At 40.3% G+C, this 27,136-nt stretch overlaps 1 protein-coding gene and 1 long non-coding RNA gene across 2 annotated transcripts in view; one reads left to right on the top strand and one right to left on the bottom strand.

The window, feature by feature from the left end:
• Window positions 1-11,602, bottom strand: part of C1QTNF7 (C1q and TNF related 7) — a 105,631-nt gene extending 94,029 nt beyond the window's left edge. The window contains exon 1 of the mRNA XM_003258496.2: window positions 11,384-11,602. Within this exon, the coding sequence (XP_003258544.1) occupies window positions 11,384-11,396 (13 nt within the window). The 5' untranslated portion in view covers window positions 11,397-11,602. The remainder of the gene's footprint in view (window positions 1-11,383) is intronic.
• The window catches only part of LOC115831837, a 401,812-nt gene that overhangs the window by 78,564 nt on the left and 296,112 nt on the right, over window positions 1-27,136 (top strand). The window lies entirely within an intron of this gene.

A 27,136-nucleotide genomic window follows, 5' to 3' on the forward strand; every position in this document is an offset into this window, starting at 1 on the left:
CACCTGGGTTCCACCCCCAGAGATTCTGATGTAATCGTCTCGGGCGCCGCTTGGGCTTTGGGACTTTTCCCTGGTTGATCATTAAGATGCAGCCATGGTTGAGAAACAGCTAAAATTCCTACTGTCCTTTATTTATGTAATATTACAATGCTCTGTTTCTCCTACTTGCCAAATGCTTCTTTTGAATCTTTTTCAGGATCTCAGTCAAACTTTGTTTAGGATGTTGTTTTGAGTAGTAAAAGATGCAAATCTTATAATTAAGGCAACATATAGTTTTAGTTGTTACTATGGTGTTGTTAAAGAAAAGCTAAAATTTGTGTTTAATTAGGAAGCTTACCTAATGTATGTTCATGCTAGATGGCTACGGAGGAGGAGAAAAGGGAGGAAAGAAGGAAGGATGAAAAGGAGAGAAGGAGACAGAAAAGAAAATCTTATATTTTATGATTTTAACAATACTCTGCATATCTAATGCTTTCTTTTCTGTTTCATCTCCATAAAAGAAACAGCAATTTTAATATTAGCTATGATTTGTAGAGCACCATATTATCTCACTTAATCCTCACAAAAACTCTAATGAGATGGATACTATTGTCTTCATTTTTTATAGCAAGGAAATGGAGTTGAGAAGTTGCCCAAGGGCATGAGCCTGGAAACTGAAGGCTGGGATTTTAATCCAAGTTGAGAGGGACTTCAGAGTCAGCCTACATTTTGCTGCCTCTTTGGATTAGAATCCTAAGTAATTAACATCAAATCTTGGGAAATTACTTCAAAAATCTTACCCAAAGGAGATATTCAAATACCTGAAATCAGTCTCCTATTTCTCATTAGTTTTTCTTTCTCCGGGGCAGCTATCCTGAGGTCCTGCAACTGTTCCTCATGTGCTTTGGTTTTAGTAGATTTCATCTGCTTGGACACCCACACTCTCTCTGGTTCAGCTTGATAATGGCCCTATTAATATGTGGTGTCCCTAGTCCAATATAGCAATGACAGTCTTAGTCATTAACCAACTAAAGAAAAGGGCTGGGTCAAAACAAAATAGATAATTTGTGATGATGGTTAAATTTCTATGTTCAGGAGAAAGTGTTAGAAGAAAAGGACTAGATTTCCACTGAGAGGGAGGGGCCAGAGATGGAGAGAGGAATTCGTCTGCAGATCTCAAAGAGGTCAGGCAATGGTGATGGAGGGAAGAAAAGGAGTAACTTTACAGGGGAAAGAAAATGAGTAACTTTAGGAAAAAGTGAAGAAAAATTCAGAATTCTTTTTTCTTTCCTTCCTTCCTTCGTTCCTTCCTTCCTTCCCTCCCTCCCTCCCTCCCTCCTTCCTTCCTTCCTTCCTTCCTTCCTCCTCCTTCCTTCCTTCCTTCCTTCTTCCCTCCCTCCCTTCTTTCCTCCTTCCTTCCCTCCCTTCCTTTTTCCCTTCCTTCCTCCCTTCTTTCCTTCCTTCCTGCCTCCCTCCTTTGCTCCCTCCCTCCCTTCCTTCCTTCTTTCCTGCTTGCTTGCCCGCCTGCCTTCCTTCCTTCCTCTCTCCCTCCCTCCCTCCTCCCTTCTTTCCTTCCTCCCTCTCTCCCTTCCTCCCTTCCTTTTATCTAATATTTTTCTCCTATAAACCATCCAGCTGTAGCTTGATTCTGTCTGAATTCAGTGAGCTTTCTGATTAACTAAGAGTTACAGATTTCCTTTAGCAACACCCTAGCAACAGCTTCAACTATAAATTGCCTTCCTTATGAGACTCGTATTTTTTACTACACAAAACATCTTTCTAAATAGGATTTGAGTGAAGTCTGAGCACAATACAGCAGTGGATGTTCAGTGAGAGATTAATGGATGCTGAAAATCAAACAGATATGAGGAAAAACATTTGTTCCAAGGCAAGACCCGGGTCAAGGAAAAGAAAAGGAATTCATTTTCTCTCCTTTGGTCCTTCACCCAGAGCTCAAGAGAGAATACACGGGTCACTTTAAGTCTGCAAAGGCTCTGAGTCTGGCTGCCAGGAAGTGAAATTTCACACTCAATCATTATAACCAGATTGGTCCTTGTGGTTCACATATTTTGTTCCTCCTCCTCCTCATGTCATGGCTTTGCTTTTCTGTTTCCATTTAAACTGCTTTATTTTGCACATTTCTTTCATTTTGCCTCAAATCCTGTGTAGAAAGAGCCAACTGAAATTTATGCAGTTTCTACTATATCCTGGGCACTGTGCTAGGTCCTTCGGTTATCTGGGGTCATATATACTGCAGAAAATAAAGCGTAAATGCAAAGAAAAAAAGAATTTAGAGTGAGTGGGAGGTGGGCCTACAAAAAAGATGAAGAGAGAGGAAGGAGTGTGGATCCTCCGTAGAAGGGGCCAAACGGGAATGAAGATTTAAAGCTTCCAAGAAGAGCCTGGAGAATCATTGTCACCCCAGTTTGCCCCACTCTGGGGAAATGTGCAGAAATTTGCATTTTACATTTCCTCCTCCAGTCCTGTGTGGCAAGAGATGAAAGGAGACTGGCTCTGTTGGCAAGGAGATTACATATTCTTTTATGTATGTGTCACTTCTAACCGATGGTAGGCTTTGGGTCTCTTGTGTATAATAGGAATAAACCTAGTACCACCTTCTAGGGGTGCTGGGAGGATGGAATGAGGGTTTACCTGCAACTGTGCCTTCTGTGTAGTGAGTGTGCTCTGCTGTCTAGTTTTACTGTAGAGCACTGTGCATGCCTGTTCATGTTGATTTAGGACATAGGTGTTGAATGACAAAGGCTCTTGAGGTTTCCCACACAGCAAGAAAATGGGAATTCCTTTTATGTCTCTAGATTATATTAGGTTGAACCATATGACATTGCCATTTCTATAGCTCAAAAACAGCAAGGATTTTAAAAATAGAAACATTTCACATAAAAATGTCCAGATGTATGAGTTTTCTTGAAAAATCTGAAGACCTGGCACCAGTGGGCTATATTGCCCCATGAACACCATGCATTGCCCATTTTAGGTAAGGCATGCAACCTAAGTCTGTGGGGTCTCTGCCCTGCCTATTTACTGATGGGCATTTCCTGCTTGGTCCTGCAGATGGTTTGGATGACAGCCCCTGACTTAGTGTATTGCCTGGAGCTACACTAATGTCTTGCTGATAACATATCCCTGAGGAATGTTAGCAAAGGCATGAAGGCAGCAATGTAGAATTGTGTGAGCAAATGGCAAGTACAAATCATTCCAAACCAAACATCCCAGGCCTTGAATAATCAAAGCAAGCCAGGGAGAGGCAGTTTGGACTTTGCTTGTCACTCTGCTTTGATAGCATTGTGGAAATACTTTCATCTCCACTGAAATTGTCTCCTTTGACATGTTTACACCCACATGCAACTCCATTCACTAAGTACTTAGTGTGTTTTTATTCCTTTTTCTTGTACTTTTCTTTTTAATCCCCCACTGGATATCAATTTGTCCAGGGAGAGGAAATCCCCCATAGCAAAGAGGCAAAGAGAAAGATTAGCTGGCCCACCAAATACATTGGGCTCTTAAAGTAACTATCTTCTAGCTTGCAAATATAATATCTCATTTAATACTTCCAATAAGTCCAGTGGAGCAGATATATATTATTACCATGTTCAATGATGAGCAAACAGAGCTCAGAGAACTAGAGTAACTTAACCATGATCACACAACCAGGAAGGGCTAGGGCTGGAACTGGCACTTTTTAGTTAACTATGAACTAAAATAGGCCTTACTGCAAGTTTAAGAAATGATCTCAATGTTTTAGTTGGTCTTTTTATAAGATGGGCTTACTAGCAATTTAGCATTAAGGAAAATAGTGTCTTTAAATCAGAGAGGGTAATAGTTCCACGTACTCTGGGCTGTCAGGCAATATCCAGAGTAGAGTGGTCCTGGAAAATATCTGATTCTCCTTTAGATATCACTAATTGAACTCTGTACACCTTCTTGCTAACTCCAGATTGGGTTCAGATTCTTTCTCAGTACAGGGCTTCAGGCAGCCACTATCCATCCCAGAACATCCATATGGAGTTGGCACAAGTTGTGAAAATCATCTGAAATTTGGTGAGCAAGTCTGGATATCTGTTTCAAGAGGGCATGCATATCCTAGGTGAACCACAGGGCTTCTGGGGAAAGTCCTCCCTATAAGCACAGGAAGACCCTGGGAGAAGGCCAGGAAGGCAGATGATGAGAGTCTTCAAGCATTTAAAATGCCAGAGGAAAGATAACTTTTTCTTGCTACCTCTAAAAGCAGAGCAAAGATCAGAATGCGAGACATTAAGAAAGTTCTTAATAAAGAACTTTCTGGTGATCAGTGGTATATTAATGGAAGGAGCAGCCTTATAAAGTAGGCTGGCATTTAAGCTGAAGGTGACATCGGTAGCTTGGATAAATTCTAAAAGTCTATTTGGACACCATTCCCTCTCAGCCCCAAGGACAAACAAGGAGGACAATGAACACATTTTTATTATATTTAAGAGCCTGGCACATAAATTGTCTTCAAGAAATGAGAGTCTTTTTTACATCTCTAGATTATGTTGGGATCATATAAAGTTGCCATTTTTTTTGTAGGTAATAAAGTGGTTGAAGGTTAGAAATTTTATGTGATTAAACATCATTCACATAAAGTCAAGAGAATGGACTCAGATTCCTTAGACCCCTGTTGCATAAGGAAGAAGGATGCCCAAGAAACAGTGAAGAGTTCAATGTGTACTGATATTGGGAATATGGAGGAGAGTGGTAGGAACAGAGATGGACAAGGAAGGCAGTCAAGAAGCAGATCCTTCAAAGGCCCCGGGGGCCATGTTGAGGAATATGGTCTTTATTATGAAGGAAAGGAGGGAATGCTAATAATGATCTGGAAATTGATAGATACACCTGTGATGAAATGGGTTGGTAATTCTGATACATTCAAAGAATCCCTCAATAAGATTCCACTGTGGTCAAATTAGATTTTTAGAGTGGAATGGTATTAAAATGACTTCATAAAAAGTCTTTCTACATAAATTAATGGTGCAAGAAAGAAACTGGAAAAAATTACCAATTTAAGAGAGTAAGCTGTTTGGGGCATGTTAGCTGTTGGAAAGGCCACCAGTGAATGTTTTCATGACAGCTCTCAAAATACTGTCATAGTATATATGGTAGGATGTGTTTTGCGGCAACTACATTAGCCATGGCTTTATATCATTGGTAGCACATGAAGGCCCTAAAACTGCCAATATTTAATACTAATCTATAATTAGTCTTAATTAATTAGAACCAATTAATAATCCATTAATTAGAACCAATTTTCTCTCCTCTACCTGGAGACAGAAGACAGACAAACATGTATTGAAGTTTGAGCTGTCTTCTAACCCTCTGACCTTAGGCAAAGTGCTTTGTTTCTCACCCCATAACCTTGCAGATGAGCAGTGAGATGGAGTAATAAACCATTCTTTGGGTTCATTACTATATCTAACAAAGCCATACTATGTTTATGGCAAAATAAATTTCATTAATAAATTCTCTATTTAAATACATTTTAGTTGGAAACAATGACTGAAGGATTAGTCAAAAGTAGAACGCCAGATTGCTAAATAGAAAATAAAAAAATCCTTTCTGAGAATCCCTGTGACAGTGCGGAAAGGGTGCAGGCTTTAAAGCAGGCATTATGTAAGTTTAAACACCTGCTCCATCTCTTAGTATATATAGGATATTAGGTGAGTTACTTACCTCTCCTCATCTAAACAATAGGGACAAAGAGACAGTATATTTAAAGTCATGGCACACAGTAGGCACTTAATAAAAAGACACTATTAATCTGATTATAATATATGCCTCCTCTGCTGGCAAACTGAGTAACTTTGAAGAAGCTGTTTTATCATCTGTTGGCCACCTGTTTTGCTGATGATTATTGAACACCTGTTTGCTGAGTGACAGAGTACCTTATTTAAATATTAATTTATGTGTTGTTTTTCACCTCTGCCTTATCATTTCACAAGTGTTGCCCAGCCTTCTGTATTTCCTTGCTTCAAGGGTTTTGCAGAACAGGAGGAGTTTTATTGAAAACAACACTTGCTTTCTTTTCAGAAATTCCAAGCCCAAGAATATATGCTGGGGAGAGGGGAATGAGACACTCTTGATGGGAGGTTTTCTCATACCTGGAAAGACTGGGGGTGGGTGCATCTGTGAGAAGTAGAAAGGGCCACCCTGCCTGGCTAGACCTCAGAAGGGAGGGCTGCCTGGTCCTGCTCAGACACCAGGTGCTTGGCCTTGACAGTGACTTCTAGTCCCCAAGCAGGGCTTGAAAGCAGAATACACAGATTCCAAAGGGGGAGGTCATTTACAAGACAAGAGTGGGCATAATTGGTGTGAAGAAATACCTCCCAGGATTTTTGCCTGACCTTAGTGTTAAAGGTGGTGGAGGTAGGAGCCTAAATAATGTAAGAAATTAAAGTTCCTGCTGGCGTAGACTCTTGGAATCAGATTTATGTTGATTTCAAGAAAATAAAGAAATGAAACTTTTCTTGCAGACTTGTGTTTATAAGATTCAGACCTGCTATAGTTGTAAGGCATTGGAAAATCTAAAGATAAATTTATCTCTGCTCTCTAAAAGCTTACCACCTATTTGGGAACTGCAGAAGATCCTAAGACACCTAATGAATAACTATCATTCACAGCACTGTGAGATCCTGATATGTCACAAACTGCAGAAAGAGTTCTCAGTCATGAGAAGTAGACAGTTGAATTTTGCAAAAGGCAGATAGCCAGGAGGATGGAAAAAAGTTTCTCCTGAAGGAATATATAAAAATGCACCCTCCCCTAATCATTGTGTGCCAATACTATTATTATGTAATTGCTGTAGCAGTAAATGCATAAAATTTTGTAGACCCTAACGTTCTTTTGGAAATATGCCTGCTTGATATGAAAGAGAAGTTTGGAACCTGCTGATCGAATAGGGAACTGTATAGTTTATGATTTCTATAAAAGTGCTTAGAGTGTTATCTTCATAGAGTGTGAGAAGTCAGAGAGACCTCAGAGGTCAACTAGCCCCTCCTACCTTTCCCATTTTACAGGGGTTAAACTGAGGTCCACGTAGAATCTGGATTTACTGAGGCCTGAGGGTTGTCATTTTGAAAGACTGTTGAGATGGTCAAAGTCTTGGTGTTAATTGGGTCAAATGTGCACCTCCACTCCTTAACAGCTGTGTGAGCAACCACTGCTGCTGTCTCTTGCCTGGACATATCTAGACTCCTAATTGGGGACGTTTAGTCTCTGCCACAGCTGTGCACTGGTTACTCATCCAATTCATTGTTTTCATCACGTTACTTTCTTGTTTACAAACCTAAATGATTACTTCATTTAAAGAAAATCTAAACTTTGTGGTTTGGCATTCAAGGCTTTCTGTGATCTGATTCCAACCAAGTATTCTAAGCTTATCTCCTTCTGCACCATATGCATGCACTTTGCCTGCAGGGAAGCCTTCCTGCTACTTTCCACACTGTTCTCTCAGTCTCCTGTGCTTTTGCTTATATTCTCCTCTCTGCCTGGAAGGCCCTTCTCACCAATCCTTATCTATTCTTCAAGGCCAGATTGCATGTTACCTCCTCTGAGGAGTCTTCCCTGGGTGAGGGATACAGAGAATCACATGGACCTGAGTTTGAAACCTTACTCTGCCACTTAGGTCCTGAAAGACTGCAGGAAGTTTACTTAATTTCTTTGGGGCTTAGTTTTCTCATCTGCCAAATGGGTAAGTCTACACCCACCTTGTGACCTGGTTGTAAGAGATAAGTGGGTTAATTCTATTGTACTCGGCACAATTCTTTTTATCTGGTAAGTGTCCAAGAATGTGACTAATTACTGGTATTACTCCAGGGACCTGTGGTCTTGTCTTCTTTGAATTCCCACTCACTGTGAATTCTCTTATATTCTAAATTGCAGTATCTAATTTTGCATTTTAGATGTTGGAATGCACATTTTATTTCCCCATTCAATTGGTAGCTCCTTGAAGGTAGGATGATATTTTCTTCTAGACTGTCCCTATTGCATTGTCCTTTACCTCAGTAGGTCCTCAAACTTAGGCAAAGGCTGACTTTCCAAGTGTGAAAATCCTGAAAAGAATTTGCTTTGCTAACATTTTTCCTCCTAAAAGTTGAACATAGTTAAAAAAAAAAAGTCAATTCTTTTAGAGATGAGAATCCCAGTTGTTGGGCTTCTGTTTCATAGAAATACAGAAGAGAATTTGTGGTGACTGGTGGAGATTAGTACATTTCAATTAAATCTTGGGAAACATTGATTTAATCCTCAAAGGACATGTGGCCTCAACTCACCAGGACAACTCAACCTCACCATTTTCCAGCATGCGTTGGTCTATGTGATACTTCAGAAAAAGTGGTTTCATGGTCAAATGGGTTTGGAAAACATTAGATTTTAATTAACAACCCGATCACGGGAGTCAGCACACACATTAGCCAACTAAAACATGTGACACTTACTGAGGTAAAGAAATCAGCATTTAATAGCTAATAAGAATAGCTAACATTCTCTAAGTTCTCATTATATGTCAGGCATTTTGATAGTAGACCCTTACACAGACTCTCTGATTTAATCCTCAGAATGCCCATAGAAGATAGATGTGATTACTATCTTCATTTAACATATAAAGAAACTAATTGTTTGAATGGGCCCAAGTTCACACATCACTGACGGAGCAGAGCTGGGATTTGAAGCCAGACATTTGTGACCCCTAAGCCAGAGTGCTGATCCACCATGGTGCACAGTTTTCAACATTCCAAAACTTGCCTGACCAGGAAATACTTTTGGTTATCCTCCTATTATAATAATAACCCATGAAAGTGCTGTTCATTGCAAGACACTTGGGGGAATAGAGCCCCACCACGCCCAAGCTACTTGTCTTATGGGCTCATCCATGGTCTTTGCACCTCTGTGCCTTTGTCTGCCGGCCTCTGCCTGGGGACCCCTGGCCCTCTTGGCTCTCTCATGATATTTTACTCATCTTTCAAGATCTAGTTCAAGGACAGCTTTGTGGGACACTTTCTTTGATTTCAGCAGGCTGATTTGCAAAGCCCCTCTGTGTTCCTGCCATCTTTCCTATGCTGTTTTTAATGTTTTTTCTGTCTTTGTCAAGGACATGTTCAAAGAGCGTTGGTAAAGTATCTGGCACAGGGTGGACACTTGGCTAAGGTTTATTGAATTACCATGGTCTCTTTTTCTGGCCCATCAGCCATTGATCCCTAACCTTGGGGCATTTCAGGTCCAGGTTCACAAACTTGTGACCCAAAACGTGGACTAAGCCTGGCTCACACCCAAAGCTAATACAGCATGGCTGCCACACTCCCGGCAGTTCATTGGTTAACACTCTTGTCCCTTGCAGACGCTGCCTTTCTCTCCCAGCCTCTCGGAGGCGAGGAGGTGCGATTAGGTCACTGTGGGCCTCTCTCATCAGCGCCCTTTATGGGACAACCCTGACCTGTCCTTTCCAGGGCTCTGTCCAGGTTTCATTACAAAGCCCCCCAGTGACTGCGCCTTAGATGAGTCAGCTGGCTTGGGCTTCATTAGCAACCCTAATAGCCTTTTTGTTTTTGTCCTCTTTGGGGCCTTCTGGGGCCCTGGGGTGGGGCCTGGCGGGCCTGACTTCCAGAGATGCCGCCAGCCTCCATTGGAGCCCGTGAGGAAGTTCGCGCTCCGGCTTCTCAGCAGTCACGTCATGCCACACTGTGCATTTCTCTGCCGCACCCGTCCCCAGGGTGCACTCAGGCGCCATGCAAACGCTGGCCATCCCAGCTCTCGAGCTGCCTGAGATGAGGTCATGGGTGGGGCCCCGGAGACCCCACTCCAAATAGGGTGGGGGCTTCCCCGACCGGCCTGGGGATGGGCCGAGAGGACCGGGAAGGAGACAGTAATATTGTGTGTCCGACCCACTGCTCCCTCTCTTAATGTTCTATAGGCTGGTGTAGATAGAAGTGGAGGGGAAAGGAAGAACAGAAGAAGATTTGGGAAAGAGAAGGATAAGGAATTGGCAGTCGCGGGTCACTCGCTGCACTAACTATGGGTGGAGAGAGGCGACTGATGGTGTCTCCTGACCACTTTGCAATTAGCCGATCAAGCTGACGTCTTGGTTTTCTATAAACAGTGTCTTTCTTACCTTAATCCCTTTCTTATCATTGAGACCATGAGGCAGAGGAAGCCACAACAGTCCACTTTATGTAACTAGAATTTGACACAGAAGGAAAAAATATTCCAGAAACAGAGAAAGAACTGGTGTAGCAAGAAGGCAGAGCCCTCTCAGACCAAAAGCAGGGTCCCAGGCGGCCCTCACATTGCTCCCTCAGGCCTAATGGGTGAGAAATTCGCCCTGCTAATGTTTCTGTACCAGTGGGTTTTGCAGCTTGAGGTCACCTAAATGTCCCAAACCACTCAAGCTCTGTCAAATCCACAGGGTTTTATAATCTTTGCCTGTGAGCACGCATGTGTGTGTGAAGGAATGAATGTGGAGCTGTGATAAAATCTCAGCCTGCCGGAAGAATGTGCAGATTTCTGTGACAATCTAGTTTTTTGCACCTGGAATTGTGCCTCAGACCGATGGGAACACTGATAACAGAGACATTCTCAGGGAAAAAGGGAATAACGCATCACATATTTGTATGCCCCTCCACCTCAACCCACAAGGTATTTCTCAAGTGACCAATGCACAGAAAAACAAGAAAATATCTTATCCTCGCTGCTCCCTACCTGTGTATGAGGCACAATCAAGAAGGCAAAGTCACCCTATTTAGATAACATTGGCAGCAGACTGTGACTTGAATTAATGAATGTTGAGTTGAACTGTTTCCTTCTCCCAGGATATATAATATCTGTAACATCCTCCCGTGTCAGTTACAAAAGACAAATGATTTATTTAACTTTAAAAAATATATTCTGCAAAACAAGTTAATAAGAAGCCATAGTAACTGCACTTAGGAGGATTTTTGGAATGATATTAAAATCTTCCTTGGGAAATATTTCCAAGTTAATAGAAGAATCACAGCTCCGGAAGTTGAGTTGCATATAAGGGGATAAGAAAACATAGATAAGCTGACCTTGGTAATAAGTTAGCCTGTCACTACACTGACAAATGCTAAGTTCATCAGATTGGAGATTTTGAAGACTCCGCTTACATTTTCTGAAACAAATGGCATTTTTTATATAGTGAAAGATATTTACAGAGGTTCATGCGTCAAGCAGAATAGAAAGTAGGAGAACGCTCTCCTGCGGAGGTTTTCTAACCTCTGATTTATCATTTGTTGACATACTTTTTACAAGTTCCCCCATTTCTTTACAAGGAGCTTTCTTAAGTTCTCCCAGGAAATATTTTGATGAAGGCCGAATAGGAGGGAAAAAGAGAAAAACTGCAGTGAAAATGGTAGCTTACCTTGTCTGGACATTGCTGATATCAAACTTTCCCCCAAAACATGAGGCTTTCTTGCTTTGGTTGTCCCATGAATGTAGTAACCATTAAAAATTTAAAGCAGAAATATGTGTTTATTATTCGAAGCTGCTCCAAAACAATGCAAAAAATAACTTGATGAAAAATAAAATGCTCGTCTGAGCATGAGAATGCGTTTGAAGCTTGGAGCTCATGCTGTTGTACGAAGTTTTGCAACTGTCTTTCTCAGTTTAAACAACCTCCCACTCCTTCTCCCAGGGACTTGCCAACTTCTATAATTTAAAGCAACTGCGATCCTTCCCATAATACTCACATTTCAAAGAGCTTAATATATACACTAGTTAAGAACAAGTAGGAGTGGGTAGTGTTCTTCTGCAAACCCCAGACTGAGGCAAATGAAAAGCAGGGGTTTCAGGTATCTAAACAGTTCTCTTTCTCTCTTTTATCCATTGCTTTTCTTACCATGTTACTTCTGGTTGCTTTGCCTTTTAAAGTGATGCCTAAAGACCTAATGGTATCATTTCACTGGAAGCAAAAAGAGTACATAGGAAAGTTTATGCCCCAACTTATGGAAAAGTGATGCTAGTGAAATTATGTTTAAACATCACTTTTGCTTACAGAATTATTTCCATGCAATTTGTGCCTAATTTATCTGCGGGAAAAATTGGAATTATTATATGCAATTTTTTTCACAAAAGGGGGAACTACCTAAAATGATGTCTGCATTGGTCTTATTTTAAACTTTATCTTACATACGAATCATAAACTAGAGAAGATGCTTACTTTGCAGTATCTGTGGCTGAATAAATCTTCTGACATTTGATCTGTAACCAATGTTACAAATGTTATTTTTACTACTTTCCATCAACTGCCACTAAACCACATACATACACACACACACACACACACACACACACACACACACACACACACACAGGAGCATTTGTGAATTCAAATTATAGCCAACTTACAGTGTGATCAACTGAAAATGGTGATTTGAAAAATATTTGATAGTATATCTCAAAACAGATCTTGCTTAGTACCTGATAGATAATAGGTGCTTAAAAAATACTGAATAAATAAAGTATTGCATATGTTCACACCAACCAACAGTTTTGACAATTTTGGTTTGCATATATGTTCCCATTAGAGATGGTTAATATGTCAAAGCTTGTATAGAAGTAAACATAGGACAATACATACCTTTGTCAGGCATACATTAATGAATAGTTATGATGTATTAAAGTTTCCTAAATTAATAGAAAACATCAGTTAAATAAACAGACCAATTGGTAGATAATAGAAATATTGACATGGGCATAATCTATTAAGTATGTTCACTGTGCAAAGTTATGCAAACAAGTTTCAGGAAACAAACCTCATTCATTATTTCAAAAACTATAGCTTCCTTTCCGCTATGTTTTCTGAGTCACCTAAAATAACTATTATGCAATGAGCAGAGGATAATACCTCTGATTTTAATTGTGCAAAGAAAGAAAGGATTTAAAACTACAAGGAAATGTTCAAGTTTTAGATTTTATTTGCTGTGAATGCAGGGAAAAGATGGAGTCTATTTTCACTCTAATTTCCATTGAGGAGAGATTTGCAGGCACCAGCACGTGTAGTGTCATAGACCTGAACTCAGATCCTGGATTTACCACATTCCAGTTACGTGACCTTGGATGTATTACTTTCTTTGAACTTTGGTTTCCTTAGTTGAGAAAGATTAAATGCCAATAAGTAAAAACAATCTATTCACATAATTGTATACAACAAATATGAATTAAGCACTTTGCTGCCCATCAGGTACTTAACAAGACCTATTGAGGACTCACTGAGATTTAGGGATGTTCATGATAACAGCTAGCTTAGTTTTTCCTGATCCATTTCAAAACTGATAATGGGCATGGGATGCTGCTCTGACAAAAACCTAAACACAGTGGCATTGGCCTCATTGTGAGTGTCAAGGGAACTGATATCAAAGGCTGGAAAGGTGAAGTTCCATGTTTTGCGGTAGCTAAACATTTGGTGAAACTGACACCTGTGACAGTTTGTAAGGCAATATGTGCTAAGTAACTGTGTAGCTCTAAGGGAAAAGGATGGGGAGAGAATGTTAGTTGTGTGTGTTGGTACTTTTGAGTGCATTTGGCAAAGTGTTTCAAGAATGTGATGAGCTCAGGAAAGAAATAGCTAATTTATAAACAGAAATAAGAGGCAATTGGGAAAGAGTACCTACATTTGATGGCTTGTAGTAGCCTTCCAATTTTTTGAGGGACGTATATTGCTAAAAACAAAAAATCTGTAATCCTGTACTACAAATGTCTCTCAAGGCTGGAAACAACTTCTCCCACTGGCAGGAGGCTGGCTGTAGGCCTGCATGGAGGGAAAGCTCCCCGAAACCCACCTCTGAGGTGGCCAAGGAGAATGGGCAAGGGGAGCCTCTCAGAAACAAGAACTGGTGGCCACAGAGAAATACTCCTTTGGTGGACAAAGTAGTATTCCCTGGAGAGCAGAACCATGGCCAAGAACCAACTCCACCTGTAAGGGAGTGAGCCTTTACTATGTTGGCCTGGCCAGCCTGGGCATCAGTGGCTGCTCTGTTTCCCATTCTTCCCTTTTCCAAATGTATTTTATATTACGGTTCTCTTATTGCTAGTACATTGTGTGCTTGTGTGCTTGTGTGTGTGTGTGTGTGTGTGTATGAGATATGGTTTGGCTGTGTCCCCACCCAAATCTCATCTTGAATTGTAGTTCCCATAATTTCCATCTGTTGTGGAAGGGACCAGGTGGGAGATAATTGAATCATGGGGGTGGTTCTCCCATAGTGTTCTCATGGTAGTGAATAAATCTCATGAGATCTGATGGTTTTGTAAGGGGAAATCCCTTTTGCTTGATTCTCTTTTTATTTTCGTTTCTGTTTTTTTCCTTCTTTTTTTTCTCTCTTTCACTTGATTCTCATTCTCTCTTGTCTGCTGCCATGTAAGACCATGACTTTTGCCTTCCACCATGATTGTGAGGCCTCCCCAGTCACGTGGAACCTTGGATCCATTAAACCTCTTTTTCCTTATAAATCACCCAGCCTTGGGTATGTCTTTATCAGCAGCATGAAAACAGACTAACACAGTGTGTACGTGTGTGTGTGTGTGTGTGAGACAGAGAGAGAGAAAGAACTTGTACGTTTCATTCATAGATCACTTCCTTTCTAGTTCATAGGTCACTGGATCAAGAGACAGCCACACCCAGAGTTACGCAGAGAGCTCCACATGCCCCAGAAGTCTAGATCACCTTGGAGGTGCTGAATGCAGTAAGTGGTGGGATTAGAGGTTGCTTACTGTCGGGAGTTGGAGTGGGGACGGTGGCAGGGGCAGTAGGGATGTTCTGTGTTTGGAAAGAGGAGAGGACATTGATTCTTGGTAACCAGGGAGTAAACTATGGCAGATACTTTTGGTGCTTACTGATGCTTATGTATTCTTCTACATTTCCCAGCCTCCTTTGCAGTGTGGTTGACTGTATGATTGATTTTTGGTCAATGGGAAGTGAGCAGAAGTCATGGGGTGGGTACTTCTGGGCTGAGGTAATCAAGAGCTGATGTGCCTACTCCACATTTTTTCTCCTTCTTCTCTCCATGTGGCTGGAAGCAAATGACTCAGAGGAGGTGGAGCCCAGTAATAGAAGGAAGGCTGAAACCTGGGGGATCCCTCAGTGGTCTGCTATAGGAGAGTTGCTTAGCCTGCATCGAATCTTCCTGAATTCTGTACACACTTACATTCTGTCTCTCCATGGAGTTTTGGGATATATTTGTCGTAGATAGCTAGTGTCAGTTGCTCTAATACAAGTACTTTGAAAGCTTCTTGGACTATTAAGTAAAATACTATATTTAAAGAATGGAGAAAAGGTTCCAACCCAATAGTAAATGCTCAACAAATGAGAGCTGTTTTATAGAACACCATATTGAGGCATAATGGTATACAATATGCTATACATATTTAATGTATACAACTTGATGAGTTTGGACATAAATGTACACCAGTGAAACCACAATCAATGCCACCTATATATCCATCTCCCCCCAAAATTTTTGTCTCCCTCCTTATTATTATTGTTATTTTTTGGTAAGAACACTTCATATAATATCTTTTCTTTTAGCAAATGTTTAAGCATACAATAAGTATTGTTAACTATAGATACTATGCTGTATGATAAATATGTAGGATTTATTCATCATATATAACTGAAACTTTTCGCCCTTTGATAGCTGTTTTTATGTTAACTGCAAATCCCTACTTTCTTGCTCTTGCAAAGATAATCCAGCTAAATGCCAGTTGTGAGTACTTGTACAAATTTGAGTTTTATAAATTGTGTGCTAATAGGCTAAGTAAATTGAAAATCATGGAAAGATTAGTGAGAGAAATAGATGTTGAAAACAAAATTTACTCTCCATCTTTTAAAAATGTATGCATTTATTAAGAAAATTATCCCATGACTTACTATTAGATTTTCATGAACAACCTTCAAAGCAGAGCGTAAAGGAAATTATAAGCTCCAAGTTATTAATACAAGTTAAAATCTCTCCATAGCATTTACTGCTCTAAACTCCCCTTGCCTAAATGTTCACTTTACTGTGTGTTCTGACACTGACTGTTCCAGGCTGCTTCTCAGTGGAAATAGAGTAAATGTCTTATTAATGCTGACCAAGAGCTAATTTTCCTACAAACTGCCATTCACTGAGGCCACATGCTTTTCCTACTGGCTTTGAACTGCTCTGAACAGAGGTGCAGAAGGTCCTCGTTCATACACTTTGTTTCCTCCTCAGGTATTTGGAGCATTTCCACTAGAAATGCAGCTTCCTTCATTCCACAGACCTTTTAAAAATGGGTCAGACCCTTTTTTCCTTCTATGATTTCAAAGCAACAGTAACAATAATTGCAAACATTCATTGAGCATTAACTATGTACTAGGCAGTATTTTGGTGCTCTATAAATGTACAAACTCATCGTATGCTGCCAACAAGCCTGTGAAGTAGATACCAACATTATCCTTATTTTACCAATGGAGAATGTGAAATACAGAGAGGTTAAGTGACCAGCTCAACGTCACACAGAAGGTAAAAAACAAATCTGGGATTTGAACCTAGGCTGTTTGTTTCCAGCAATCCAAGCTCTCAAGTGTTGGTGAAAACACATTCATGTCAAATGAAGAAAATATGCTTAAACCATGTATTTTCCTTAGTATTCACTGCTAAGATGGGTATTTGAGATGAGTACAGATTACTTCTGAAAGATGTTCTGAACTGCTAGAGGCAGCAAACACTTTCCTATCTGAATGCAATTATAAGGCTTGAACATTTTTCATGTTTTTCATATATTAGGCTTTGTATATTAGCTTTATTTCTACTCCTTTGCTTGCACACAGCATCCATGTTTCAAATTATATCCTGAAACCCAGGTGGCTTCATCTGGATTTTATCATACAGTCTTTCCTGAGTTCTGTCAAACATGTGAAGACATTGAGGAAGAGGTCAAGGAAAAATGAGCCTTGCTTGAAAACTCCATATTCCCCTTGGTATACATTACTAATGTTTGGAGATTGGAACTCAACTGAAATGCTTTTATTCAGAGCGGTAGAAAATGATCCAACCCAACTTCAAAGGGAAGCCACTCAGGAGGTGCTGAGCTTCTTCCCAATTGTCAGATGGCACACAGGTGCCCACCATGTGCTTGTCACTGTGGAGTACTGGAGACACAGAAGTCATGTCTTTGAGTTTGCAGTCTCTGAGTCACTTTTCATAGGTTTCAGTCACGGTGAGCAAATCTGAAGGCTTCTTTTTACTTCCTTGGTGATTTAGGGTAGCAGGTCAACTTATTGCAGATAGTCAAAACTAGAAAAGGAGACTAGAAAAGATCTGTTTGTAGACTGCAGGATCAGAGATTTGGAATAAGACTTGAGAGTGTTTTAATTCACTCTCTCACTCTATTCCTGATCCATCTGCACGTCCTTGGCAGATGGCCACATCACTTCTGCTGGACTGCTCCTAGGGAAGGGGGCCATGGCTTCACATGGCATTAGAATAATTCTCTGAGCAACAGTGACTATTTCTGTTCTGTTTTCCACATGCAAGAGCCTTTCAGATATCCAAAGGTAATTTGGATGCCTTCTGCCCACCCAACAACTTTACCTCCCTTTCTTCAAGTTCAATGATTTTAAGTGTTCTTCGTGCAATATGATTTTAATTAGGTTACCATCTTGGTTGGATGCCCTCCAGTGAGACAATATCTAATTAATGGCTAAATGACTCATGAGCAGTGCGGTAAGGTGACCAAGAAATCAAAAGTCTGAGTTAGAGACTCAACTCTGCTATTGGCCTTGAGAAGTCATTTTCCCACTCTTGGCCTCTGCATATTGTGGCCACCTATATTACACCTATCTGAGATTCTTTAATTAGCCCTTGACTCTCATCCTCTGCATGGTCTCCTTTCATGGGTCAGGTGTTCACCATTTAGAATCTACAGGATAATCCAACCTCTCCTTCGGCATCATTTGTGCTTTTCTAATGCTTGCAGGATCTCACTTCCTGGAGGTAGTGCATTTCCTTCAGGTTCAATATCTCAAACTGTATCACAACTTTTTCCCCTTAAACCCACTCTTCCTGAGTTGCCTAATTCTGTCATTAATACCACAGTCCTCTCAAGTGTTCAGGATTTTAAACACGTGTTATTGGTTTTACTTTCTCTTCTTCCCCAAAACATTCAGTCATCAAATCCACATTGTCTTTTCTTTATTATATCTCTAAAATTGGCACCCTGGAGCACTTCTATTATTACATTTTTTTAAAAATCTAGTGTTTCCCTAGAGTATTGTCTGTGGAATTATACTCTTAAAATGTTCCATGGTAAAAGAAATTTTTATATATGGGAATAGTTATATATGGGAATCTCCAAGAGGGGTATGTCAATTAACTATTTCCATATTTAAAAACCCCCAAACTTAGTGACTTGAAACAGTAACCATTTATTATTCCTCATAAATCTGTGGGTTGCCTGGGGAGTTTTGCTGATCTTGGATGTGCTTGGCTGGGCAGTTATGGTCTTGGCTGAGGTCTAGTGGTCTTCTGGCTGTTGGTGGGTCTAGGATGGCTTTGGCTGGGTAACTGGCTCTGCTCTGTGTGTCTCATCCTCCAGCAGGATAGTCTGGACATGTTCTCAGGCAATTGAGAGAGCCCAAGGGAAAAGCCAGAAATATTCAAGTACTTTTTCAAGTCTTTGTTTGCATCAAGTTTGCTATTGACCCATTGGCTAATGCAAGTGTCATGCTCAAGACCAGAGAGTCAGTGAAAGAGTCCACCAAATGACATGGATACACGAAGGTGGAAAATACTGGTACCACTAGTGCATTCAATCTTCTACTAAGGGGTAAAATATTCTATGTTTTACAACAAAACACTTGATTCAAAGAATGCTAACTTGAGGAGCACATTATGGTACAAATATTGTGCAAAGCACATTCATGTAATTATACTTGCCTTCCCTTTCCATAATCTTCTTTCCCTTCTCTAGTTTCCCTCTAACGGAAAAGGCATTATCATCTGCTTGGTCCAAGACTGAAATTCACTGGCCATGATTCACTATTTGTGGGGACGCATCCTTGAATGTTTAGGGCTTCTTTGGCTGAATTCTCTTCCTATTCTGTGGTAGAACAAGAAATTATCTATCTTCTTAGGGTGGGCAATCCTCTTGTCTACATATTTTTTTTCCTGTCCTCAGGTGAGGTGGATGATTTTCAGTTTTCTGTTTTCATGTAGTTACAGGCAAGTCATCTCCCTACAGAGTGAATCCACCATTATTTTAGTGTGTTTTAGATCTTGGGTCTGTACAGTTGATTAAAAGAAAAAAACCTGGATTTAGCACTGGCTTTGCAGATTAAGGGGTTAGAGGCTGAGAGTAGCAAGGTTTGCTTCAACTTCGAAGCATAAGCCTTGAGCTTTTCAACACCACTCCCTGAGATCAGTTTTTCTTCTCCCCGACCAGAGGGTGTTATTAATGGGCACTGGCTCAGCTGTTAATAAAAGCATGACTTTATCCCTCACTTGGCTATTAATTCTTGCATGCATAGTTCTTTTGGCAGAGTAAAGCCCTGCTTACAAGGAGTCTCAATGCTGCCAAGCTGCAGTAGTTTATCTCACTCACAGGGTACTTACCACTTTCTGCTTCGTGTCATAGTTCTTCATGTATGTGCCTTTGTGTGTGTGTGTGTGTGTGTGGTTTTTATTTTCCTATACTAAAGTCTAAGTTTCTCAAGGGCTGGGATTATGTCTTGAACTTTTGTAACTTTCTATTATCCATGGTGCTTCACACAATATCTTGTGTTTATGTACATATTTTAAAAAATGCCAAAGGAAGCCACACAAGACTGAAACCATTTGAAAGGTTATATAGTGAAAAAGTGGTCAGACTTAGGATGTAAATTTCAGGTGTGCATGTATGCTTTCACCCATTTTCAAACAGTCATTAAGTGCTATCAGATACAATGCTTGGGTCTGGGCATTATCTTGTGAACCCTAATGAGGAAGAGATAATATGAAATTGAAATGATTACATTCTGATGATAGATTATTGCCAGAATGAAAGAGGAATGGGAAGACAGTAAAAAAACAAAACAAAAAAAAAAACACGTTTACTTGGACTTGGTCTCAGGAACGGACAGAATCCTTGGCTCAACTTTTGTTTTGCTTTCATGAATAAACTCATACCTGATTATGGAGTATGATTCTTTCAATTTACAAAGGGTCAAAAGAAAATGTTATAGAAACCTATGAGAGGATAAATGTTCAAATTTATTTTCAACTTAGCTCAAACTTGATATTATATGTTTTCATTGATAATATTGTTTTTTAAAATTTGCATCACAATTTATGCTGTAAGGTTCATTCTTCAAACCAAAATGCCAGACTCTATCTAGAAGAAAGCTAATGGTTCAATAATATGAAGCATAGAGTAGTGCATACTTTTTATTTCAATGATTTTGGGGGTACATGTAGTTTTTGGTTAAATGGATAATTTCTTTAGTGGTGATTTCTGAGATTTTAGTGCATTGTCACCCAAGCAGTGTACACTGTACCCAATTTGTAGTGTTTTATCCTTCACCCACTCCCAACCTTCCCCCTCTTAGTCCACAAAGTTCGTTATATCATTCTTAATAGTAGGGCATACTTTTTAATATAATTGAAACCTACAATAATTGTAGAATGAATATGAAGTGGTCTTGTTGGGTGAGCTGCTCTTGGGACCAGACTTATAAACACAAATCCAACCTTAAAAGTTGATGAGAGATGTAGATTTACTAAAGGTTTTAGGAAGAGATGGATTACATCACACATTGAACAGCAAAACTTAATTCAAAGCCTTGCCATTACAAGGCTATGAGCTGAGCTGTGTCCTCCAAATTCACATGTTGAAGCCCTATCTTCCAATGTGATGGTATTTGGAGGTGGGACCTTTGTGAGGTAATTAAGTTTGGATGAGGTCATGAGGCTGGCCCTCATGGTGGGATGATTGCCCTCATAAGAAGAAACATGAGAGAGCTTGCTTCTTCACTTTCTGACATGTGAGGACACAGAGAAGAGGCAGCTGTCTCCAAACAAGAAAGAAAACTTTTATTGGGGAACTGAATTGGCTGGCACCTTGATCTTGAACTTGGTCAATTCCAGAGCCAAGAGAAATAAATTTCTGTTGTTTAAGCCATCTAGACTGTGGCGTTGTGTTATGGCAGCCTGAGCTGACTAATGCAGTATTACGCCAGAATACTAAGTGTAAATCAAGACTGTCCTTGACACACCGGAATATATGGTAACTCTACCCAGTAACCTTCCTTCTTTGCTCCTGAGTCTAATTGCCATTTCTTCTGACCTTAAAACGTATTGTAAATGTCCATTTCATTAGGGAAATGCAAGTTTAAAATATAGTAATGCAACACTACATACCTACTATCATGGCTAAAATGTAAGATTAACAGTGCCAAAAGCTGACAAGTGTATGGAGCAACTAGTGCAGTGCTGATGAGAGCATAAAATGGGACAACCACTGTTTGGCACTTTCATAAAAACTTAAATATGCCCTTATCATGAAACCTAGCAATTCCATTATTAGGTTATTTACCCAAGATAAATGAAATAATATGTCTACAATAGTTTTTTTTTTTTTTTTTTTTTTGGACAGGGTCTCGCTGTGTCACCCAGGCTAGAGTGCAATGGTACGAACATGGCTCACTGCAGGCTTGACATCCTGGGCCCAAGCGATCCTCCTGCTTCAGCCTCCTATGTAGCTGGGACCACAGGTGCATGCCACTACACCTGGCTAATTTAAACAATTTTTTTTTTGTAGAGGCTAATTTAAACAATTTTTTTTTTTTGGTAGAGACAGGGTCTCACTTTGTTGCCCAGGCTAATCTCAAATTCGTGAGCTCAAGTAATCCTCCCACCTTGGCCTCCCGAAGTGTTCAGATTACAGATGTAAGCCACCACACCCAGCCAACAAGAAATTAATAAAAAATATTCATAGCAGCCTAGTTTATGATAGCAAAAAAATGGAAATACAATATCCATCTATAAGTGAATAAATGAACAATTTGTGGTATATCTATATTACATCCATATGATAAGACACTACTCAGCAATTGTATTAGTCTGTTCTCATGCTGCTAATAAAGACATATCTGAGACTGGGTAATTTGTAAAGGAAAGAGGTTTAATTAACTCACAGTTCCACATGGCTGGGGAAGCCTCGCAATCATGGCAGAAGGTGAATGAGGAGCAAAGTCACATCTCACATGGCAACAGGCAAAGAGAGCTTGTGCAGGGGAGCCTTATTTGTAAAACTATCAGATCTCATGAGACTTACTCACTGCCATGAGAACAGTATGGGGGAAACTACCCCCATGATTCAATTGTGTTCACCTGGTCCTGCCCTTGACATGGTGGGATTATTACAAGTCAACGTGAGATTTGAGTGGGAACACAGTCAAACCATATCAGCAATAAAACTGGAAACAATCTGAATGTCCATCAATAGGTGAATAAATAAATATATTGTGTAAATCCTATCTGATATATGTAACATGGGCAAATCTCATAAACACTATGCTAAGCCAAAGAAACCAGATACAAAAGAGAAGACACTGTGTGATTTCATGAAATTCTAGAACAGGCAAAACCAATCAATAGTGACAAAGCCTTTCACTGGTTGCCTGGACTGGGGGTAGGAGTAGGACTGAAAGCAAAGGGGCTCCAGCAAAGCGTTAGAGGGTGACGGGAATTTCCTATGTCTTGATTTTGTTTGATTACAATGGTAGACAGTGGTCACAACTCATTGAACTGTACATATAAAACAGTTGCATTTTATTACAAAATTGATTTAGACAAAAAAAAACCCTGAAAATAATTTCCTCAATTATCTTGAGAATTCTGACTCTTCCCTTCAGCTTGCATGTTCTGTTCAGAAAAGCAAATGCTGTAGTATTTGGCAAAAATTATGATGATTTATTGATCTTCAGACATGCTGTGAGTTGTCCTCATATTATCGTATCACAGATATATGTCTGATAAATGTTAGAAAATATTGAAATGTACTGTGATTTGGTAGTTGTTTTGAATTATTACCTATAAACTGGTCTTATTTTTATATATTTATTTTGATTTATTTACTTATCTAGGCACAAGTTTCTAAACCAAAATTTGAAAACTTTTATTGGCTACAGCCACTCTATCCTTAGGACAATACTTCTGGATCATCTTTACCTTCTTTTCATTAAGCCTTCCATTGTCCTGGATTTAAATGCCACATAACAACAAAAGTCCAGCCTAGAGGTAACTAGGCACCAACTTGAGTAAGGATTGGTCAAGTTATCCCAACTATAAGCCACCAACACAACTTAAGAAGTGGAGACTGGCATCTGGTGGCCAGCTGTTTCAACTCCTTAAAAAATACTTTAAAAGCCTTCCAGATGAAACAAAGTATGCAGGTGGTATCACTTAACTTGATGACATGACTCACTAGGCATCAGAAACTGGGTTCCCAACGGTTTTCCATTTGAACTGTTAAAATGTCAAAAGAGAAAGTGGCTGATGGTGGATGCTGAGGGATATCGTTTGGTGTTTTCAACAAGAATCTAGTCCCATAGCTGGAAGGGATCCATGGCATTACTGAACCCAGTTGTTTGCTTCAGGCATGAGGAAGCACTGTGCAGAAAGTTGTCAACAGCAGAGTTGTTCCAGGGCACCTCTTTTTGGCCCTCTCTGATGCCACCAGCTTTTCTGGGTTTTGCTTAGTGACTAGATCCAGCTCTCCACCCAGCTCAGTGGACTGACAGCAGAGCCTGGGGTCACCAGGGCTGGGGTGGTTTCTAAGAGATGGTTTCCAGGTGTTTGGCCCTCTCGTTCTATGAGCTCCTCCTTACATCTCACCGCTGTCTCTAGAGCAGCGTCCTTTAACAGAAAGACCACAGAGTTATTCTTCTCCAAACAAGATTTCTCAAAAGCAGAGGCTCAGAGCTAGGACATGATGTTCCCAATGACAGCTGCTGATGCCAGGTCTAGAGACCATGTTTCCTGCCTTCGAATATGCCTACATTACCCTCAGGGTGTGGTGTGGTTTGAGGCATTTTAGAGAAAAGACACCAATCCAAAAATATATCCTCAAAAATGCTACTTAAATGCTCTCTCTTTGGATTTACTCTCATAAATTGCAAACCACAATGGTAGGTTTTCCTGAGCCTCCTAGACCAGGTTTGAACCCCTCATAGTCATCCTGTGCCATTAGTCCTGGAATGCTCAGCTGTTGGCTAGCTGCTGGCATGCCACTCCAGTGAAGATAAGGATTTGAGTTGGTCTTGGTCACAAATGAACAAGCCTGTCACATAGCAGCCAGTCACTCACTATATAATTGCTGAACCAATTAATTAGTCTATCTTTCAGTCTTTTGTGCTTCAGTAAAAATGTGCTTAATACCAGAGTTCTTTTATAATAATCTACTAACACCAGCATATGTATGGGGGTAAGTGTACAGGGATGTTATTTGGAGGAAGGAGAGAAGGAGAAAGCATGGTTGACTTTTAAGTGGGAGTTTGGGTTCAAACACTAGCTGTTCTGTGCACATAGGGCAGGTAACTGAGGACACTGAGTTACCTGCCTTAGGTAACATAGCAAGTCTACAGCAGGACACTGAGGCTCCCTGAGAAGGGAAGTGTCATCTTCATACCCATGCTGTTTGGAGAATGAAATGAGATAATGCATGTGCAAGCACAATCTCAAATGAGCTGTATTTGTTAACCACATTGTGAGAATCTCCTGTGACATACATTTTTAGAATGAAGCATGTGGATGAATCCATAATTCTAAATGTTGTAAAATAGTGATTTTTAAGCTCTAATATTGTACATGGAACTCACTGGTGTGATAGGCAGAATTCAAAGATGAGCTTCTGTCTCTCAAAGATGTCCCACCATAATCCTTAAAATGTGTGAATGTGATGAAATATCGCTCCACTGGTGAAGTTTCATTATATGATACAGTTGATCTTAAGATCTGGGGTGGGCCCGATGTGATCCCATGTGCCCTAAAAGACAGAAAGCCTCCTCCCACTGATCGCAACATAGGATTTTGGAGAGATTTGAAGTGTGAGAAAATTTGAAGCAGACACACTCAGTATGTGTTGCTGTTTGGAACCTGGAGGAGACCACGTGAGAAGGAGTGCAGGCAGCCTCTAGGAGCCAAGAGTGACAGCTCACAGCCTATGAGGATGCATGGATCTCAGTCCTACAGTTGTAAAGAAAAGGAATTCTGCCAACAACCTCAATGAGTTTGAAGCAGATTCTTCCTCGGTGCCTTCAGATAAGAGCCCAGCCCTGCCAACTCCCTGATTTCAGGCATGTTAAAACTCTGAGTAGAGAATCCAGCCAACCCCGTCCCACACTCTACTCCCACTTCTGACCTAGAGAACTTTGAGCTAATAAATGGGTGTTGTTTTCAGTCACTATGTTTATGGCCATTTGTTTCTCAGAAAAGAAAATGAATCTACCTGCAGCTCTGGCTATAATGATGACTCATTCTGATTCAGTGGGTCTGGGATGGAGCCTGAGAGTCCGTGTTTCTAAGACGTTCCAAGGTGATACCAATGCTGGGATTAAATTTTAGGAAGCAAGACTCTAAAGAACACAGCATTACAACACAATCAGTCAAATCATTTTTTCACCAATAATATCCCATTTAGGAAATAATGGGATTCTTATTATTTGGAAAATAGGGAATCATGGAATAATGTGAATTCTTATTATTAGTTATCTTTCCTGCCTATTTCCTGACAGCCTTTTCCTAGGACCATTTTTTGTGGTTTTTTAATTTTTTCTATTTTTCTATTAACTCTGGAATTGTCTCTCCAGAGCATAATGTGGTGCAGCGGAGAGAGGTCTTTGCTGCCCTTCATTAGGGAGCATATTTCATCTCCCCAGGATACATTATCTAAAGTCAAGGGGCTTCAGTTCCCCCTATGAAAGGGGCCTATAAAAAAGCCTTCATCGGCCGGGCGCGGTGAATCCCAGCACTTTGGGAGGCCGCTTGTAATCACGCTTGTAAATCCCAGCACTTTGGGAGGCCGAGGCGGGCGGATCACAAGGTCAGGAGATCGAGACCACGGTGAAACCCCGTCTCTACTAAAAAATACAAAAAATTAGCCGGGCGTGGTGGCGGGCGCCTGTAGTCCCAGCTACTCGGACAGGCTGAGGCAGGAGAATGGCGTGAGCCCGGGAGGCGGAGCTTGCAGTGAGCCGAGATCGCGCCACTGCACTCCAGCCTGGGCGAAAGAGCAAGACTTCGTCTCAAAAAAAAAAAAAAAAAAAAGCCTTCATCACAGGATTTGATGGTCAATTTTATATGTCAGCTTGGCTAGGCAATGGTGGTCCGTTGTTTGGTCAAACATCAGTCTAGATGTTGCTGGGAAGGTATTTTATAGAGTGGATTAATATCTACAATGGTTTGACTTCAAGTAAAGCAGATTAGCCTTGATAAGGTCGGTGGCCTTGATCCAATCAGTTGAAGGCCTTGAAGGCAAAACTAAGATTTCCTGGGAAATAAGGAATTCTGCCTCAAGACTGACATGGCAATCCTGCCTGAGATTCTAGCCTGCTGGTCTGCCCTACAAATTTCAAACTTGCAAGCCCAACAATCATATGAATCACTTCCTTAAATCAATCAATCTATCTATCTATCTATAATATATCTATCTAATTGATACAACAGTGAACAGTGTAGCAAACCAAAGAAACCAAGGGTTTTTGCCAGTTCTGGACATGGACAGAAGAATTACTTTAGGTAAGAGAGAACTAGGAGTGCACACATTGAAAAATAGCATCAATAGTTATCTATCTATCTATCTATCTATCTATCTATCTATCTATCTATCTTATATGTATCTATCTATTTCTCTCTATCCCTATCTAATCTATCATCATCTGTACCTTTGGTTTTATTTCTGTAGAGAGCCCTGACTGATACACAGAAGTTAAAAGGCATAATGGCATACTGGAGATATTAATGAATGCTCATTATTATTTGTAATTAGTATCACTCCATATTTCAGTAAAATAGATGAAGGAATGTATGAGAGGAAGTGTCTATTGTGGATTCCTGTATTTCATGCCCCTTATTTGGTCACATCTGTTGGTGACGTGCTTAATTCATTTCTCGATTTAAAG

Source organism: Nomascus leucogenys, chromosome 20, assembly GCF_006542625.1.
Source record: "Nomascus leucogenys isolate Asia chromosome 20, Asia_NLE_v1, whole genome shotgun sequence".
NCBI classification, from domain to species: Eukaryota; Metazoa; Chordata; class Mammalia; order Primates; family Hylobatidae; genus Nomascus; species Nomascus leucogenys.